Raw genomic sequence first — 21700 nt, 5'->3', positions numbered from 1 at the left:
GGTTAAAATGTTTATTAAAAAAAATATGGAAAAAAAGAACCACGCCGACAAACTAACAGTTAGCCAGACAAGTCATTTTATTGCATTGAAACAAATAGTATACCATTTTGTGTTAGTAGTGTTAACGTTTATTTTTTCCACTCGGACAAAATGTAGTGTTTTCATTCAATAAAATGAACGGATAAAATAATCTGCTAGATATCACGAATTTAAGAACAATTTCCTGAAATAAGGTACTTTTTTAATGCACAATACTTTCAGTCCTGTTATCATGCAGAACACTAAGTGTTAGTTTCCAAGCCATATGGCAACATAAACGAGGAGTTTACAAGCCACTGTTTTGTTGTGATATTTTAGATAGCATGCATCAATTTCACAAAGACATCCGAGGCCAGCGAGGAAGATGTGTAAAGCAGCAAGTTTACACTGGTATACAAAGCACATATCCAAAAATTCTACAGTGTAAACACTCATTAGAAATGAAGATGAACTTCAGAAAACAGCGGAAACTTTAAAGCAAAATTGCTCGTCTGCAGCTGCAAGGAAGAGATCTCTAGCCTTACATACACTTTGTCTGGCAAAGCGAATCTCCTATGGTAAGATAGCAATGCAAAGCGGAGTAAGCTTTAAAAAAAACCCGAAAAAAAAGAAAAAACAGGATCACAATTCTTATTCACTTTATATACAACAAATATATATTTCAAATCTGACTCTGTTTGAATTTTCCTCTCATTAACTAAATAGTAGAGGGAATATAATGCCATTTTATATAAAACATCAGGAGATTTTGTATTGCAAGAAAGAAAGGGAAAAACAGAAAATCACACTTATGTACAGTTTGTTGCATTAATAATAAGATTTCCAGGACAATAAAAAGGTGCCAGTCTGTTGATCAAAATCAACATAAATCCTGTAACACACTGTGTAACTTATAACCTTCGAAGCACTGCTTGTTTAAAAAAAAAAAAGCAAGCTTCAAAGGAACAGAATATGCAGCCACGTTTAAATACTCAGAATTACATCCCCTCTTTAAAATAATCTTGAAAGATGATGATCTCCAATACTGAAAGTGGCTTATTCAGTACTGATGCAAGCTGTCGCCTCATAAATCAAAATTCAGAGCAGTTTTCTGAGAGAAAGAAAGGGGGGATACAATTTTCTCAGTAGTCAAAGAGGACTGACTGCCTGCCTGTTATCAGTTCGTCTGTGAAGACAGAGTTAAAGTTCGTTTACGTCATGATTCATGTCACAGTAGGTTTGCTTAAAGCTTGTTGGCTGGAGGCACTGAGAAACAACAGACCACATCTGCCGTGCGGGCAAGCCCTGGCCTGACTCTAAAAGAAGAAAAGAAAACAATACATCTTGCTTATTGTGTCAAATTATAAGCTTTTTATACTCATTTGTATTCAATGAGCATTTCTAGTCATTATCTATCATTTCTCTCCTTTGGTCCCTTTATCTAACCATAGAATTTTTAAAGGCGGCATATATATATATTATTATAAAACATTTGTTTAAATGTACTGCAGACCAAAAGACAGTAAACACATAAACACAGCCTACCAAACTGATATCAAGTTCTTGTGCAGAACTCTCTAAAGAAACCAAAGAAATCTTCGCAATCCACACCGACACACCGAGAAGCCATAGCACTCACTAAAACTGATGACAAATGACATCTCCTGTACATTAAACTAAAGTGTGGGTGGGATCCAGATACTGAAATACAGTGCACTTTCAGTCAATTCTGAATCACATTAGTGTAAGTCATTGTTAACAGCATCATTTGATGGTGCAAATCACTGGAAGCGTTGAATTTTGAAAACTTTGATTGCCCACCCAACTAACTCGCATCAGTTAAAAATGTATAATATCAATCATCATCTCGGAGGATAATACAAGTATCAGCCTGACCGTGAAATCCGTTTCATGGCAAAAAAAACAAAAAACCAAATAAAAAAATTAAAATAAACTCTACTGGTAATGAAGGCAAAACAGAAGGCAAGAAAACATTACATATTAGTGTGTTTGTTCATTATAATACATCACTTTGTATTCATGTTTTTAGCTTATAACAGTGTATATCCGATGGGTTTATCACCCATATATTTCCAGACCATAATACAAAGCACCACACCCACATCTGTGTAAACTAAAGATGATTCTCATCAATAAGTGCATAGTTCCACTGATATCTCCCTGTTTCAACAGTTATTTGTGAACTGTAAATCACATGTGAGAGGACTTGAGCTTCAGTCCTGTAGCTGTCTCAAAGCAGGTAAGATTAAACCAATGGTGGAACAGCAGAAGACATGAACAATTAAAACTGCTCCTTTCCTAAAGGTATTTATAAAGTATTTTCAGGTGCCATTATAAAGTTTGAAGCTGTTTTGCATTCAGTTTTTCTCTGTAGTGTAGTAAAGCTTACATCACCAAAAGAAAGAAAGGAAGAAAGAAAGAAAGGTAAGCACACTAAACACAGGAAATGCCATTTGGAAATGCCCATCACACAAAGTCACAGATCAGACACCGGGTCTCCAGAGGGTGCATATATAGTATGGTAGAAAGAGGTATGAACAAATCATTTGAGGAGTTTTGCTGCCATGATAGAAATGTTTTGATTTATAAATATACAGATTTATATTCATAATCCAAGGACGAGAAAATAACAAGACATATTTCTACGTGTTTGGCATAAACGTCAGAAAATGACTTATTAACTGCTGCTGTCGAAATGCAACAATCATGTAGTGCTACATCAGAAGGGATATTTAGCTAGACTATGTGGCTTAGCCTTGCGATACATGACACTGGTAACAGTAATGATGAAAATAGTTTCACATTAAACCCCCTGACCTGGCGACTAGTACTGAGAGAGAGATGATCTCATGGTTTTGTTGATGACAGCAGGTTTGTGAGCCAGGATGCTGCTGAAGACGACAGCTGTCGTTTCTCCCCTGTATTCTCCTCTCCATCCGGGAGAAGGAATTGAGTGGAAGCAACAGAGGTAGGGGATCCCAGTGAAGGTGCCAGGCTGCCCATTTCTGCAGCATCCACGGGGGAGTCCAACTGCCAGGAGCCCTGGGGCTTGTAGCCCCCAGAACAGGCAGCCTGTGGCTCTAGGAAAGACTCGGGTGAAGGCAGGCCCATGTCATCACTTGGGGCTCTAGGTTGCATCTGAGGTCGATAGCCTCCTCCTCCATAGCTGACCGACCGATCAAGCTGGGGTTGGTGGCACTCAGAAGAACCCTGTGGATCCAGCTGGAGGACCAAAGAAGACCCTGAGGTCTGGATCCCTGTGTATGTCACATCGGTGTGAGCTGAACTCATAGACGATATAGAAGAAGCAGACGAGTCTGGGAAACGTGGCCTTATGGGACGCTCATCTACCATTTGGTTATAGTAGCGTAATGACGTTGGTTCATCTGTGTCAACTGACTCATCTCCTATTCCCTGCCCTGCATCATCCTCATCTTCCTCAGGAATGGCGACAAGCATTTCTTTAATACAATCATACTCAGGTGTTTCTACAACACACACCATGCTGTGGGGAGATGGCTTCACGTCCAACGGACCCTGAAAGAGACAAAGAGTCAGTTAGATATTGTTTCACAAGACAGCATAAAAAAATAACACATAACAAACAGGGAATGAGCTTTTGTAATCACAAAGGAAGCACAAGGAAGTTTCTAAGGATCATACTGGATTAAGCTAATACTGTACCCGTGTCCTGGGCCAATCACTGGGAAGCTTGGGCTCTGGAATATCTGGATAGAATGCCTTCTTTACCCTGGTAGGAGCAGAATTTTAATTTTAACATTTAGAATATCAAGTGCCTGAATAAAAAAAAAAAAGATGCTCTGCATTGCTGCCTTGAATTATAAAATCATCTCTTGCATACATGCAAACAAGAGAGAAAGACTAGCAAAAATAGCAGCACAACAGTCTTACCACTTCCTTTTCTTGTAGCAAGTGAAAGTGACGATGGCCAGTAATAAAGTTACAAGCCCCAAAGAAGTCAAGATCTCCAAGATGAGCCAATCAGCTGTCAGGATAGGACAATGAGAGTATTAGAAATGCTACACTACCAATTTACCTACATCTCAGTACAAATTACGCTATCTATCGATACATATATACATACACACATAAATGCATGCATCATACATGAGAATCTTTATAAATGCTGACAGACTGACATAATAAATAAAACTAGATATTTACGTACTGTAGGGCTCTATTGTTACAGTGGCAGTGGTGCCTGTGTTCTCCCCTGCTGCAGTGTAGGCCTTGACAGTAAATTTGAAGGTCCCCTTAGTGAAACCCTTTGCTGTGTAGCTCATCGTTTCTGGATCAGACACATTCTCTGTTCAAAGGGTAATGAACGAGTAAGTAGAGAAAAGAAGAAGAAAAGTGTTAACCAGAAGCAAAATGCACACATTGTGATGAACTGCAAAATCATAATTATTCATGATCTTTGTCCTTTTAAAGCATCGTACCGTAACAGTTTTATTGGTTAAACAGGAGGAGAATCATAAATATACCTAGTAGTTTGAACTGGTAACCAGTGCTGTTGTAAATATTGTAGCCCAGGAGGAAGCCTCTTCTGTTCACCAGTGGAATCTCTTTCCAGGTGAGAAGAATATCAGCGTTCTGCTGACTGGCTGACAGAGTCAAAGCAACAGAAGGGACTGTGGAAACCACAAAAGGTGGGAAAAGGTTGGAGGAGCATGGCGAGAAGGAGAAAAGTTGTCCGCGATTAAAACACACAGTGCCACTGTTTTTGTTTATTTGCTTGTTTGTCTGTTTTTTAAAGATAAGCTTTCAGTGTGCAGCGGTATCCCTACCCAGCTCCTGCGTGTATCCCTGCCAGCGCTTCAACAGTTCCCTGGCATCTGAGGAGCAGCTGTACAAGGACAAGTTGTATCTCACACCTGGCTGGAACGTAGCTGATGACAGAGAAACAGATTATTGTGTGTTATGCAACACAATTTAAAATTCGACAGCCCTTTTCAGTAGAGTTATTTGAGGTAACTGAGGTTGTTGTAAGCTGAAAATCGTATTAATATCTTAAACCTCTTTCTGACGCGTACTCTCTCCTGTTAATCTGAATGTGACCTCTCCATATCAGAATGCATGCTCTGACCACTTTTCCATAAACCTCGAGCCAAGCACATTTTACGCAAACATTTTTAGCACAAGAGTGGCTACTTGCAGTCACAAGACTGCAACTGCACGGGTGTCCCTCCAACATCTTGAGTTTCCCAGCTCATTAAAACATATCAGTGTTTTGGAGAATGCCTAAACAAACCTTTGCCACGAGATACATGCTTTCAGTCACAGTACCAGTGACAGGTCAGATTAGCAAGTTAACAATTCATCACATAGTTGCAGCTTCCTGAATCCATCAGTAACAAAGTTTGAGAGTTGTGTATCTAGCACAAGAGCAGTAACTTTAACAAATTATCCTGCAAGAGACATGGAGACAAGATTGATTGCAAGAAAACACTTGATGTGTAATTCACTTCAATCAGGTGAGCAATTACATACAGTTAGATTTTAATAATTGCCAACACATAATAATACAACACATAATACTGTAGTAATACTGTAGTAATTTTGCCTCCTATCAATGCTGTTGGCTGTTTTGAATGGAGCTATGAGGAACGTTAGTATAAAAATGGCTCATCTCTGAAAACTAGAAGACAGCAATATTATCTATTCCGTGTCTGAAAAAACCTGAAATTACTATACACAGTCAAGAATAATACTAACAGAAAGACAACAAAGTTTGTACCAACAATCAAAACACATACAGCGCAGTGCTAAAATCCACTGAAATCAATGCTCTGTTTTCACAGGCTGACAGTTGCTGCATACCTGAGACAATGGAAACATTAGTGGTTCCAGCAGGCAACTTAATCCACTCTACAGGGCAGTCTTGTGGGCAGAAGGCATCAAGCCACTCTACCACATATCCACAGGTGGCATTGGCATTGTTTTCCCAGAACAGGGGAAAACCTTGGTCTGTATAAACGATCCTGGGCGCAGCAAGGGGTTCCACACCTGGAAAATCGAAAACAAGCTTAGCAATGTAGAAGCCACATCTATTCACTGTTTCTACACAACAGAGTGCTACTTTAGGGTTTCAACAACGACGCATGTTATACAAGTGAAAGCAGACGCTAAAACACCAGAAAGTTCTCCTTAGAAGCTGCCAGCAATGTCGCATTAGGTCAAGTGTGCTGTTGAAATATAAGATAAACATCTCACACACACTCTCCCTCCACTTTCACATACTTGTCAAATGTACTCTTGCAGGTGGAGAAGATCCCGCATCGTTCCTTGCAGTGACTTTTGCTACGACGCTGCCGTTATTGCTGAAGAAAGCGATTTCTGTGAGGTTGACTGGCATAGACCAAGTATTCGGTGGCAAGGTTACAGCCGGCGCAAGTGCTCGATTTTCTTCAGGGCTCCAAAGGAAAACTTCATATTGTGTCAGTTTACCGTGGCTCTGTCTTCGTGTTAGAGGCTAAAGGAGATCAGGAAAGAAATTATATTAAATCGCTTTCTTCTTATTGGGGTACATTTCATGGTACGTTAAACAGTGACCTGTGTCAAAGTGGTAAAACGAAACAGGATAATGCACATGTTACTTGTCTGTGCATTATAGCTGTAGTCAACATGATGAATCTGTGCTCTCCACAATTATACATGCATAAAGCAAAATGTCTAAAATGACCATGTAAATCTAAAACAGCTCAAGTCAAAGATGAAAAAAACAAACAAACACACATTACCTTCCAAACAACCTTCCCAGTGTTATCTGTGTTCAACCATATCCAAGCATCTGGGGTATCGGGAACTGAGAAAAGTCAAAAACATACAAACGTTATGTTACATTTCAGAGACTCTAGTCATATAGAAATAAGGACTTCAAATTTCCAGTACTTAGCAACAAATTTACTTCCTAGATTTCCTTAAAGTTGAATTAATTCAGGCAGACACCCAACAATTAATCACTAAAAAATTACTGATTGATAAAATTAGGAAATAATAACCACTTGCGTCCCTAATTCTGCCAAAATAAGCAATACCACAAATAAATAATTTACCATAGGTTTTAGTTTTGAAGGAAGACAGTTTGCTCCAGTTTCCCCACTTCCAGAAATTCTGCTGGGCACCGCAGCGGACTTTAACACTGTAGTGCTCATCAGGATACAGGTCCGACAGAAACACAGACCTCAGACCCACACCAGAGAAAACACGCTGGAAACAGACATTCGATTTTATAAGCACGAATGAGAGAACATCCTACATGACCTCGCATTTCTTGAGGGCAACGTGGTAGGAAGCAGTCCTAGAAGAATCAAAGTGATGATGTCTGACATATTGCACAACATACACAAGCGCAGACTTCTCACCTTTATTAGTTTTTCGTCCTCTGTTGCGGTGATCTCAACCTGGCAGACAAGTGCCAAGGAAGAATAACTGTCGTACTTCCAATGCCACGACAAAGAGGCATTCCAGGCATCGGCAACGATGCTCAGCAGATCTGGCGCCACTGGACACACTGAGGAGGAAGAAAGATTCAACAACATCAGAAAAGGAAAAAAGTATTTTTTATATATTTTTGATTTCTATATGTCTTTTTTACCAGAAGAGTATGTGCAGTGATGGTGAGAAGCTAAGGTTGAGCCACCTACCTCTGTGACTGAGTTCAGCAGTGTCCGTGAGGCTGTACTGACCGAGAAGATTCTTAGCTACCAGTGTCCAGTTACCCTCCCATGTGTCTAAAGTACAGGTTGCTTCTTTCTGTCCCACATCTTGGTTGACCTCACTGCAGTCCCTAAAAAAACAAACAAAAAAAAAGGCACAAAAAATTAGATTTGCTGTAAGTATAGCAATTCACAATAAAATGTAATCACTTCAAATTGTCTTTCTAACGTATAGAAAAGGCACAGGATGAAAAACATTTTGGCCAGCGTTCAAGCTATTCCTGTAAAAGGCTTGGAAGTGTGCCAATCTGCTATCAAATGGACTCACAGAGGCAAGTGGTCTCTTTGCCTAAGTGTTTTATATTTCTCGTCTTCCTCTCTCGGCTAGTTTTTTTTTTCCATACAAAAAAAAAAAAAGGATTTTTAGAGAAAGGCAGAGGAACTGTCATAAATAATATAAACACACTGTTCAAATACAAACTAAGTGTGACCCGATGATGGCTAAAAGCAAAGTCTTGGACATAAAAGCTGAAAGGGCTTTCACATCTAACTTTGTAAAACAATCTTCTGTTTTCTTTCCATCCTGGGTTCATAGCATTTTTATCTGGAAGAAAACTGCTGGCACGGTACTGTGGAGAGCATCATCGCAGCTCTTCACTGAAAAAGTTCTGCCTATAATCATGCAGGTAATGCTAGTTGATGAGCAGCACACGTGTACATTTTATATATGTTATTCTTGCCTGAGGAGAGAGGTTTAAGGCACTGCAGTTGGACTCTTTTGCTTCTGTGACCTACTTGACAAATCGTTTTTTCAAGACTGGCGTAGCTTTTGTGCTGACACTGGATAAAAAGCTTTAGGTGGCAAAAAAGAAACATCCAACATGCGGTTTGGACAGGTTTGGACGGATGTAGGATTGTTTGAAAAATACAGGTAATGGTTCCCTGTAATGTCCATGTATTCTAGAACCTGCAGATGTTTTCTGTGAATGAGTGATTGTACAGTTCTACTGTTCCCTTTTGTGAGTGAGACTGCGTACCTGTTGTTCACAAAGTAACGAGTTCCTCGTTGACTGCCATACAAGTGAGTGTCTCGTCCTTTACCCCACTGGCACACAGCTGATCTTAAGTCATGAGTCTCACATTTAAAATCAATGGGCAGTGGTGGATCTGGGGATGTGGGCAAAAGAAAAAAAAAAATCTCAGTCACATTTTTAGAGTCGGAAATATTAAAAGATATAAATGAATGTATTTTTCTGCCATGCCCAAAACATTAACCCAGATTAGATCTAAACATATTTCAAACGTGTTTATCTTACATCCAACAAACACAACGGCTCCATACAGTTTTTCCTTGTCTTCTGGCAAACAAAGCATGTTGCTCCCTGACTGACGAGAGGCCACCAGATTAGACACTGTAGTGGAATAGGTCCGCCTGCTCAGTCGTGTCACGCTCGTGGTGTTCCCATCGTACTTTATCTTATCTAAGACCATCCCTTCATCCATAATGCAACAGAAGGTGATGTTGGCCCCCACAGGTAAAACTTTGTCCTGGGGAAATACCTTAACTCTCTGCTCACTATTGGGGTGATCCTTTCCTGAAATAGAAAACAGATCGAGAGAGAATAAAAAAATTGAGCTAAGAGAGTAGTAAGGTGTAAAAAGACACGGATATGCACAAGGCAAATATTTTAGGAGGTATACATTTTAAGAGAATGAGGCCTTAATGAGAACATGCCAACAGGATACTAACTGGGTACTTGGGTTTTAACTAATTACTGATGGTCTATACATCCGTGCCACTGACCTTGAAGTGTCTCAGTCTGACTCCATTCACTTGTAGTGTGCCCATCTCTTGAGCGGATTTTGACTGACAGGGAGGTACACTCCAGAGGGTTAACTGAAGTCCACGTCCACTGGTGCAGACCACTCACCTTATTCACTGTCGGAGAGACTGTCTCCTACAGAACATACACAGAATGCACAGTTAAAACAAGTAACTGGTGAAATATTGCGACCGTCATAGAGAAGAAATCACCTACTTAGTGCACACAAAACCTAAAGTTTACATAAAATCAAAGCAATCACTACAGGAAAATATGCAGCACAAGATAATGATTCCCTTTTGAAAAAAAAAATACTATACAAATACCAAAGATGATTTTCAAAACAATGTTACCAGTACAGCAAATCTTCCTACACTCATAATTTACTAGAATTGCTTTAAAATTCCATGACAAAACAAGTTCATAGAAAATGAAGTGCTCTTACATAGAAGACAGTTTCATTGAATTCAGTTCTTAGAATGATGAGGTCAAAGGTCGTCGCGCCTCCGCCCAACCAGGATATGGAGAGTTCCTGTGTGTACCAGTTAGGAGACAGCGTCACCCGCTGAGGTACTGTAAGGCCTGGGGAAAAAAAAAATCCCATCAGGGTTTAGTGATTATAGGACACACAGTTTAACTCTAAATGGCTTCTTAGAATTAAAGAAACCTTCAACATTAGATGAATTCAGCAGAGCAGAATAACTGATTTATTAAAGTTAAGGTTTCCTTCACGTGTTTCAGTTCTTACCAGTATCTGCATGAGTGTGTGAAGTCGAAAACCCCAGGACAATCCACAGGAGCCAGACAAAGCCACTGCTAATAAGCTTTGAGGTGGGAGTGAGACTTAAGTGAGCCATTTTTATCTACTGGCCAAGCGTCCGCTTACAGATCCTGATGAAGTGATGGTCCTCTTCACTACACTACCGTGTTAAAACATCCTGAGAGGCAAAACCTATACAGAGGAAGGCCTGTGGAAAAACCCAGAAGCACAGAGTTCAAAATAACGATAAACGTATCATGTATCATGTTAAAACATAGATATTATTTAAAAAAGAAAATAACAGCCTGGCTGTGAAAAAAAAATAATGCTAATGACCGAGAGTTACTTGGGGACACTGTGAAGCTGTCTGGGTTGAAGTCATGTAAACATAATGTTTTTTCCATGAAAATATTCTGGCACGCACAGTGTTTTTAAGAAATGTGCTTTAGGTTTGTTTCTGTCACTGCTGGGTTCACTGGGGACCAATGTGTTGAACTGACTTCAATTTTTGCAATACCTCACTGCAAGCTGCCATTCTTATGTTACTTCTTGCCAAAGCCAGATGTACAACTGCCAAGAAAAGTCAACTGTAACGAGAAAAACCCCCCCAAAAACTTTGCCGTGGCAGCTGTTTAAGCACACACATCACACACACTGGTTATGAAAATCCTCCTGTTCCTGGTATTTGGGTTATCCTGTACTTGTCCTCCTCTTAAAGGTCCTAGTTTTTTATTTTTTCTAAGCCGTTTTGGAGGCTTTTGATTTAACACTGCTCCTATCAACCGGACTTATGAACAATCAGAAAGATACAGGCAAACTGGATACAAAGACAACTGTGGCACCAGCATTGCAGGTTCTTTTGGCTGCCGGACGTATCTGCATGTTTGATTTGGCACAGACTTTATGCCTGACGCCCTTCCCGACACAAACCTCCCACTTACCCAGGCTTGGAACCGGCACTACCAGTACACTAGCTTTGGACGCCCCAAGGCTGACTCTGTGTCTCCTCCCGGTTTCGAAATGAGGATCTTTTGCACACGTTATCCACAGCACCATACAGCCCCACAGCTGTGGGTCAGACAAGACAAGAACATGTATGCCATGCAGCTGGAACTTTTTGTGCATTTAACAGGTGCTCTACATATAATCTTGCATTGCTTGACCCTACAGATTAAAGCCATTGACTAAAATCATTGTGCAATATAAAAGATTGATGTAGCTATGGCAACATTACCAGTTAGTCCTGTCTTGAGGCTTTGAGCTGAGCTTTGTGGGCATTACGACTGAGCCACTGTGGGCCAATGTGTGCTCACACAAAGTGAGTTATGAATCAGAAAGCAGGTCCACCCTAAAGTACGCCCTGCTTTATCCCCTTTTTTATTCTAACAATTTAATAAATGATCTTTAGGTTGTATTAAATAAAACTTTAAACTACGGGCTGAGACTATAAAACCACTGGGGAGGTATTTACTGAGATCATGGATAAAATGAGCCAACAGGTCATTTTTCCATTCATCTCTATACAAACAGACAGACCTCCAACCTATGTCCAACTTTTATATACAGTCTATGATAGACGAGCCCATTTAACTATTCCTACCAGGACTTGGGTTGATTGAAAATAATGTAAGCTGAGTAGACACACTTGCATGTAAAGGCAGCTGGCAGCAGTGTAGATCGAGCTGAAGATAACTTGTACAACCACGCAGAGCTACGTTTTCCAGGGAAATATCAACCCAACCATTTATTTTCACTAAATGGAATGTCAGAGTGTATTCAATTCTAATGTCAACAAAACTCCTTCCACAGGTACTGCCAGTCAAAAATCTGTACCACCTCGGCCTGCTCACCGTCTGTTTGGCTGCCCTCTAAAACCACACAAATCGTTCACAGCTGTTATGGTAAACCACAGCTGCACTCAAATTTTGGGGATTTTGAATTCTACTTTTTGATTTTTTATTTATTAATTTTTTTTGTTAAATTGTGTAATACATTACATTTCAGTTTGACCCCTGACCTCCCTGTAACTTACGGGACTTCTCTGTTGCCAACTTAGCAGCTTTGTTAACAGATTTGGCCAGCGTTCCTAGTCCCTATTGAAGAATTGACAGCAGTGCTGTCATCAAGAGTGATGTTCACATCCCCATTGTACTCTACCAGGCTCAGAGCAGACACAGGCCAGCGCTGCAGAGTATGACACATTCTGCTGCTTCTAAATTTGTCTTTGAGTGACGATTTTCTTTTTCTCAGCTAATCAGACATGACTCTTTCCACCCACTGACCAAAGCTTATTGTAGATTGCTATCAAATATGCAAGTACATAAATTGGTATTCTAGATAGCTCTACAGCAAACAGCTTATTCATTCTGCTAGATAAAACTGCCAGCTTGTCTGGCAGAAGCAGCTTAAGAAGAATGAGACAGGCATTTATCATTTCACAACATGTGAGAACAAAAATATTTTTTGCATCCCCTTTAAAATATGATTAAATACATAAAAATACCTGCAAACATAAACTTTAAGTCGTGACTCATGTATGATGTACATTGGGTGCCTGATTTTCTTCTCAAAGTTAGATAATTTAACACAAAATGTGTCGCAGTGCACAGGGACGGAATAATCGAGTCTTAACCCCGATGAACCTGCATGTGGTTGTATACGCATATAAATCTCAGTTCTTGTGTGTTGAACCATCACTGACATTTGCAGTTCATCTGGTTTCCCTCGAGACAGGCTGGGGCAGGCCTCAAACGTCTCTCTAGCTTGACAAAAATACGCCTCTGAAAAACAACCAAGCCCTTTGCAGCAATAACGTGACATGTTTCAAATAGATGAGTAAACAATTCCTGCCAAAACCTTAAGCCTCGTTGCCAAATAAGTGATCCTGTCAGTACTCCATAGTGACATTGAGTATGACCGTGCAGCATCATGCTGATATATTTTTAGATGGCTGTTTCATTAATTCATGACGTGGCCCACTGCAAACTTTGCAAATACAACAAGAGTACGAGAGCTACTGGATTTCATAACTCTTTTGTGTCAAGGACAGATTCAAAATAAGATAAGAAAAAGATTCTATTTATCCTGGCAGAGGGAATAAATTAGAACAAATTTATAATCTGCTTCAAATCTTGAAAGCCTTGTGTTTGTTTCTTAACACTACAGTTCTTTGTTAAAGCTGTAGGCTATGGCAGTCATTAACTGGAACATCAATCTACACAGTAGACCAGCAGTCAGTGGATTTTAAACATCAGTTTTTTTCTTTTGACTCCTAAAGCAGTTACAGATATCTTCATGTTTGTTTGTTGGCTGTGATTTAGACATGACACGTGAATAAATAAACCTCGCGGTCATCAATCTAGCTCTTTCTGCATCCATAGCAATTGCATTTTCCTTTCTAAGCAGCTGCTTCTTCTGCATTCAAAAAGCACACTAAACCCAGCAGTATTAATGTGATTTATTGAATGGGACTTTCTGCAGAGCTGGCTATAGCAGTTCAAAAATCTTCTGTTTTGTTCCTGCCATTAATGTGCACTTCACATGAAATTCAGAGGAACTGCTCAATATAAATACAGCTGAGTGGAGTCAGTCTATTACACATTTTTGTGCACCAAAACAACAGTTCTATTCCAAGTTCTGTGGTTTCCCACATGAGAGGGCATTCGCCTTTCTTTGAGGATTATTTTTCCAAATTTTCACACCACGTTGAAATGTTTTACAAGCCCCAACACAATTATTTGGGCCTCAGGGTACAAGACAAAAACAACAACAATTTCTTTTTTTAAACAGGCTGCACTGATGGGAAGTGGGGGCATGGGGGGGTCTGTACATTCTGGGAAATCTCATCCAAGAAACTGATAGCTAAAAATGCACATCAGGACACAAATCAATACCTCTCTGCTGAGCTCTGGCTCTTGTCTTTGGAGCAGTGATGAATGTGACCACAAACAACAAAAACCACAAGGATGTTGTTACTTAAAAACTAAGCCTAAACCTCATCTGTATGTCTGCAGTAACCCTATTTTAGGAAAGCGCAGACTCACCTCAAAGACAACACCATGACTTCAAGTTGCCACCTCTTTCCACACCACAGTTTGCTCCCGGCTGTATATGCAGCTGTGTAAAGAGGCTCTGAAAAGCCATGAAGATTGTCCAGGTATACTCCCACGCAAAATACCACAGGCAGGACTGACTGTCAAATGAAGCTACCATTTCTAAGAAGTACAGGAGAGATGTACTCCAGTTACTGGTACTTTAGGGACTGCGCCATAAACACAGTTACTGGCATGTCCATGGCAAGAATCAGTACATCTATGTATACATGAGAGCCCATCTGGGAATTTACATGCGGCGTCTGACAAGCTGTAGATTGTAACTGATCTGTGATTATAGTAAATGACAAATGTTTGTCCACAGAGACCTATTAAAACTTGGCGATTACTAACTGATACTACTAACTGTAGTGGCCTTGATAGGTCAAAAGCACTGCAATGTAGCAAAACACACAAAAAAAGAAAAGTGCTGCAAAAGCAAGCAAAACAGAACTGATTAAAACACAACAGAAAGAGAAAAAAACATAGAAAAGCTCATAAAAAGCCTCACAAAACACAAAGGAAGTGTTTTTGGGGAGATAAGCTAACAGTCATAGCAAACATGGATCTACAGTATTATATGAACCACGCAATTAAAACACAAATTAACTTGCATCATTTTCTCCCTCACAGCCCAAAACATACTTCTGCTAATTTCCATTTTTTGTGTATTTTGCAGCATTTTTCTATTTGCTGGTGTTTTTCTAAGTTGCAGTGTGTTTGATCTTTCAGGGCCACCATAACTGACTCTTTTAACTCTAGTGTCAAACTAAAACACAAAAAATACAACAACAAAAAAACACAAGAACTGAGAAAAGTATGAAGAAAAACTGTTATTGTTATGTGATTCTTATTGATGCTACAATCAAGGCCAGAAGACAAAATAAAACTGAAAAAAAACTGAAAACTAAACTGAAAAAGAAGACAGAGACAGAATTAACTGGGCTTGGACAGAAACACCTCAAAATATTACAAAAATCTTATTGTCTATATACATAAATATTATGATGAATTACACTTTAATCTGCCTCAGGCGATGGGAGATACTTTGTGGTTGTGTGATTTCTGCCCTTGTTCATTTGCACAAATGACCTTATAAATACAGACTGGAAAGAGCAATGAGGCCCTGTGACTGATAGTATTATCTTTAGCCAAATGTGGAGGCAATCTTTGTGTCTGTTCCAGCCTACAGTCAGCAGAGCTGTCATTGCTTTTTAATACAGCGGGACCAAAGAAATGAACAATCAGTGAAACACAAGCCATTGTATTTGAGCCTGCGCCTCTATCCACACCACCACACTGTGCAGCTGTGTAAAGCCACATTTAGGGGAAAGCCATGGAAAATATCCAAGTGTACTTCCATACACCATGCAGGACTGGCTGCTGATGTGATGCAACTATTTCTCCAACATGTCGTACATCAAATTGTTAAAATGTCAATTAATATTCAAACATCCATTTCCCATTTCTAGTGCTTCAGGGATTTCACAAGTCACAAATAATACAGTTACTGACAGACGCAAAGTTGGCTGCTTGTTTTCTCCCAAGGGTTTGTTTGTATGTGTCCTGGCTAGTGCACTTGTCCTTTGCCCAGGGGAGTTAATAATTAAACCTTTTTTTTTATTTCATATGACACAAAGTAAGAATAAGATTATTATAGTTACAAGTTTCCAGATTCCAACAATATTTTTCCCCACACCAACAGAACATGAGAAATGCTTTTCACAGTAAGAGTAACAGTTATTAATCTGTCTCCTGTAAATGTACCAAAAGACATCCTGACGTTTAAAGATCATATAAAGGGATCGTTGTTCCCACTAGAACTGAGACCAGGACGAAAATAAAAATGAATGAGAGCCAAAGCCAAAATTACACCAAACCACCACTGCTTTAAGCTAAAAAGCAACTACTCAAGCAAAACATTACAAAAAGCTTAGAAAAATACCACACCTACCTAAATAGATGTAACTTTGTTTGATAAACCTTTTATATGCTGTAATGTTTTGTCAATAGGCATTTTGTCCCAGGTAGCGGACTATATTGCATGAGCTTATCATTTTTATGTCTGCTCATATGTACATACAGATGCATACTATTTGAACAAAAGGCAATTAAAGCCTTTGATAAGATTTTCCTTTGCCGAATCCAGGGAAACAGTTGTCTGCCTGTTCTCAGCCTACGCTCAGCAAAGCTGCCATTACTCTGTCATACAGTGACCACTGTGACCAAAGAAGTAAGCACTGAGTGGCTCTATGTAGCTGAGGTGACATTTTGAAACACGAGCTAAAGCTTCAGCTACTTATGTCCGACCTTTAAATGGGAAGAGGGGAAGACCGGATGCTTGTTAGAGAATAAGTGAAAAACAGGGAAAGTTACCAAATGAATGTCCGTGTGAAATGTCGGTGCTCTGACCTCAGTGGAAAGAAGACATTGAGTCCTCTGTGTGTGTATGTGTGTGTGTGTGTGTGTGTTTGTAGCTTTTGGATGTCAACCACAAGGCATTTCCTTCCTTCCCTATTCCCTGTAGTTCTTTATGGATGAAAATGCTAATCTAAAAAAACAACTGGAAGTGAGTACAGCTCACTTCATATAATTTGTTTTTACGTTTTTGCTTTCTAGCTTCTGACTTAAGCCAAATAAACACACACTGGCTACAGTTTAAATCAAGCAAGCCAAAAGGAGAACTGTGCAAACTAGCAGTAGGTTAGCTTCTAGCAGAAACACAACCAAGTGACCATTTGCAAAGCAAACATACCAACAGGGGACCTATTGTCCTCCCAGTTAGGGGTAGGTGAAACATATTTTTCCAGATTGTTATGGTGTTTGCTGCTTGTGTGTCCCATGTTGAGTCATAAAACTACTAGACTACATGATGCAATAATGTATCTATTTTTATTAAATCCATCAGAATTTAATAAAAGCAACGTACGAAGAGGATACAGAAGATAACTCTTATTACTACCACTGAAAAGATGAAGAAGTTAAAAATAACAGGGTGACAGCTTTCTGTTAGGTTTGAACAAATAGATATAAATAAATAAAATGCAACAAGGGATCATTTGCCTCACTTGTCATGTGCAGATACTTTAACACTTAAGAAGGATCGCCTGCTGATTCACTGGCACCTTAACTGTGCGCTGCCTGTATCCCTGATTTTAGGTGTCACAAATGGTATGAACTGTTGCCTGTAATATTAAGCAGCTACTGGGTAGGGTATGATAGAGTATCATAAAATACCCACCCAGGGTTTTGTAAGAACATGCTGTATGTTCCCAGATAGGGGGTCTCTTTACCTGTCTGTGCATATTTTTTTATCTGTTCACAGTTTAGTTTCAAAATGAACATGGACCTGTTTTATACCAAGAGACACAAGATAGAGGCGGCAAATACCCAATCCATACTGCAACACACTGACTACCTGATTAAGAAACTGACCTCTCAATCTGTAAACCATAATCCCATAATTACAAAATATAAATTATCACCATACACAGTTCAAATTTGTGGGTCCCAAATACACAGCAAAACAATCAAAAGCTGTAACCGTCATCCATTTATTCGTTTTTAAACTATTATGTGAATTTGTGGCTGATTCAGTTTAACAGACCAGCCCAACTGCACCATCACAGGACGGACAGTTTGCATCATTAGCATTAGCAAGTGAGAAGCATGGGGAATACCGCAACAGCAAACGCATCTTTAAAAACGCACACACTGTAATTATATGTAACTACACGGTAACTAAATATGAACTGTTTTTCATTTTCCCTTGACTTCTTAACAATAGTTTTAATGATAATAACAGGGGATAAAGTCAGCCAACAGTCATTGTAAAGTCACTTAGAAGCCACCCACCACACACACGCAGACAGGCCACCGATATTTGGAAAACTGTTAGCTGGAGTAGCTGCCCTAAACGAACTATCGCTAGCAGGACGTCCGAACACAAATAACAGCGAAATTACCTCTGATGCGACGAGAACTGGTTTTCGTTGATGTTTCGGATATATATTCAATTAATCCTGCTCCTTAATGACGTGATAAATAATTAAAGAGCCACGATATCTTCTCGATCCAGCCCCTGTCCCTGCCGTGCTGTTGGACCGTGCCCAGTGACTCCCGAGTGGGTTGGGATTACTGGAATACAGCGAACCGCGAGTAGACGTCTGGACTAGCCAATAGGATTCTTGTAACCTGCAGTTCACACAGGGAGAGGGCGTTGTCGTGCCGCGTTCAGGACACACAGGACAAACCCGAGAAAACAATTACTCTATGATAGTACAAAAAATACCAAAAATAATAATAATAAAAAAAAATCATCCTCGATGTTTAGATGTGATGTTATGTGAAATCCCTGTTTTTTCAACTCACAGCAAATTGAACTGATTAATTGTTTATTTATTTTCACTTTGTGCGTGTGTCATGTGGTTCCAAAGACATCCATATAACACTTTTTAAACATTTTGTTTAAACTGATGAAAATGTTTTTGTTGTTGTTTTTTAATACAAAATCAAAAGCCCAACCCTTTTGGGCGTTTTATGTTTTTTAAGTAAAAAAATGAAGAATAGAGAGAAAACGCATATAAAACCAGATTAAACACAAGAAATATAACCCTAAAAAAAACTGAGGTTTTTTTTAAAGTGTACATTTTTTAAGCATTTCTTTTATTTTTCCACAAATTTCAGTCATTTGAAATAATAGGCTAAATGTTGTACTAAAACAAAATTCTTCCACTTATTATTTCATTCTCTTTGCTTTAGTTATCTGTTAGATTGGACCAGAGCTTAGTCCAAATAGACTGATTGAACATAGTTTAGAAAAAGGAGACCTTTAGACCTGCGAGGTCAAACAATTCACACTGGATGTCAGGACAAGGTATGAAGCCCAGGAGCTCTCTGTAGAAAACTGTGACAGAGCTCTCAGAAGCGTAAGGGATGGATAAAGAATGAGAATCCTTTCAGGGATAGTGATGGTAGTATCATGGCATGGGCATGCTTCTCAGCACCAGAGACTGGTTAAAAATGAGGAAGCCAGACGCAATCCTTAAAGAAAGTCTTTCCGCCAGAAAACAAATGACCTTTGATTTTTGTGAGTGTTAAACTTGACAAAGGTAACCCGAAATCATACAACCAACACAACATGGAATTAGTGCTGGCAAAAGTCTCAGATTCGCCCTGCGTGACCCATCGAAAACAGAAAATCATAAATCCCATTCAAACGATTCAAAAGCAAAAGCAAAATTGTAACGAAATCCAAATGCATTCTAGAAAGTTCTAAAGTGAGAGACTGAAGACTGTTGTAAAGTAGTTTTAATTTTCAATACAAAAAAGGAAAAAAGAAAATCTTTGTTATATTGTTCTGTGCAGACTGATGGACAGACATGCTGATTTTATCCATTTATCATCACACAAAGTGTAATAATAAATGTGTATTTTAAGGCAATGGTATAGAATTATTAGGAATTATTAAGAATGTAGAAAAACAATCTCTTCAGTCTGTTCTCTACAAAAACCTGGGAAATAATGTCAAGATCTTGGCGCTGTGGGTGGCACACCACTTCTGGGGTTTTTTCTTTTGCAGTCTTCTCACAATCGATGAAGTTCAGGGAAACCTCTGCTGCCAAAGTCAGTATGACTACCAGATGTTTAATGATGTTGATATGTGTACATTACTGTATAAGGGAGTTAAATTTGCCAAAAGTGTCTAAACAGAACAGGCTGGTTTATGGAAACAGCAGGAAAATGTTTATCTCCTGGTTATTGGTTTGGCAACCTTGGGTGTGGTTCTCGAAATTCCAAGTCTGGAGTTTGTAGAAAAAAAAATACATTTAGCAAGTGTTTATTCTGTTTACTGCTTTTAATGTGAATATAGAGTGTTTACTGTAAGTTCTTCCCCATCTCCTGTTTCTCCAGCTTCTGTGGATGATGAATCACTGGCACTTCTAATTCATTTACAGCTTAGCTTTATCTGCTTTCACCAGTTAGGAAACCACAAATGGATGTTGTTTGGAAAAATGCCACACCATTTTAAATGCTTAAGTATTCAGCCTCTCCCCTCTAAGTAGGCGTTCTTTCCGTCCCTCACTCGCTCTTTCCCTTTGTCTGATTTCAGTGGTAGTTTCAGGTGTGTCAGTAGGTTGCCATGGTATCGTCTTCCATTGCTGCAAGTTCATATACTTGTTTTTAATGCCACCATGACAGCAGATTAAAGGATCTACTACGTTAATCAATAAGACTAGTTCATCTGACCGTCCTGTTAAATTTTTTGACCTGGCTGACCTCTGCCTCTGAGCCACTCCACCTCTTGGTGACTGCATTTTCTGGAGGCCACTTTGAGCCACTGTGGCTCTGCCTTTCTTGCCTTTCGCTCCTTACTTCCCCTGATGGTTCAACCTGGTAATACCAAGGCACACCGCTATTTTTCTCTGTTGTGTGTCCACATTTAGCTTCATCTTATGCTTAAAAATTCTCTGTGTGGGTGTGTTTGTTAAAATTGTTTAAACTATAAGTAACAAGTATACAAAATTGCATCTATTTTTAAAACAGAATATATATGGGAAACTATATTTCAACAGGCCTCTTTCATCATTAAAATACCTTTCATGCTTACAGAAGGTTGCCTACAGACTTCCAAACAATACACTTAACTCAGTTGCAAGCATTCAACCTAGAGTTTAGAAAGATAAAATCATTACTTTCACTAAATACATTTTAAATCAACCTTCTTTTGGCAATGTGAGTTGTTTTTCAGTGTTATTTATAAATACATTTATGTTGCGTTAAGTTAAATGTGCACAAATTACTGATTTTTTTTTTTTAACGGTTGGTAAGGTCTACTTGGGAAGCAAGTGCCAAGAAGGAATAGCTCTCATACTCACTCTGTGATACCACAGTGGCATTCCAGGCATTAGCAACAGTGTTCAACTTAACTGGCACCACTGGACACGCTAAGGGGAAAGGGTGTTTTGACAACATCATAAAACAAAAGTATTTTTTTAATATATTTAAGTTCTATATTTATTTTTTACCATCACTATATGTGCAGTGTTGGTGAGACGTTTGTGACTGAATTCAGCAGAGTCACTGAGGCTGCCAAGACCAAGAGGATTCACAGCTACCGGTGTACACTGGTCTAAAATACAGGTTGCCTCTTTGTGTCCCTTCTGTGGGTTGACCACAGAACAGTTTCTACAAACAAAACAAAAAACACAAAAAACAACAACTCAAAGTGCAGACTGTAACTGTCAAAGCAGCCAAACTTAAGTCTCATGTTTCATGTCCTTTTATTCATAAATAATGTACATTATG

The 21700-nt window shown here is 39.2% G+C and overlaps 1 protein-coding gene across 2 annotated transcripts; it reads right to left on the bottom strand.

Annotated features, from left to right (window-relative positions):
• Nucleotides 1–59: 59 nt before the first annotated feature.
• Nucleotides 60–18532, bottom strand: lifra (LIF receptor subunit alpha a). 2 transcript variants are annotated; one of them, XM_084945957.1, is made up of 19 exons: nt 18358–18532; nt 11243–11369; nt 10290–10509; nt 9987–10123; nt 9523–9676; nt 9035–9313; nt 8756–8885; nt 7707–7849; nt 7425–7573; nt 7116–7269; nt 6801–6865; nt 6301–6532; nt 5881–6066; nt 4848–4949; nt 4545–4691; nt 4229–4366; nt 3952–4045; nt 3724–3790; nt 60–3576 (listed from the first exon to the last, which is right to left on the bottom strand). In XM_084945957.1, the coding sequence occupies exons 3-19, from the start codon at nt 10396–10398 to the stop codon at nt 2887–2889; spliced, it is 2976 nt and encodes a 991-aa protein (XP_084802083.1). In that variant the 5' UTR covers nt 10399–10509; nt 11243–11369; nt 18358–18532; the 3' UTR covers nt 60–2886. The 2 variants fall into 2 exon arrangements, with proteins under 2 accessions (XP_084802083.1, XP_084802082.1); XM_084945956.1 differs by lacking the exon at nt 11243–11369.
• Between the last annotated feature and the right edge of the window lie 3168 nt (nt 18533–21700).

The sequence above is a fragment of the Perissodus microlepis genome, chromosome 12 (genome assembly GCF_051167445.1).
Source record: "Perissodus microlepis isolate ML-2025 ecotype Zambia chromosome 12, ASM5116744v1, whole genome shotgun sequence".
NCBI lineage: Eukaryota > Metazoa > Chordata > Actinopteri > Cichliformes > Cichlidae > Perissodus > Perissodus microlepis.
Note: the sequence above shows the minus strand (reverse complement) of the source record. Positions and strands in the feature narration are given on the sequence as shown.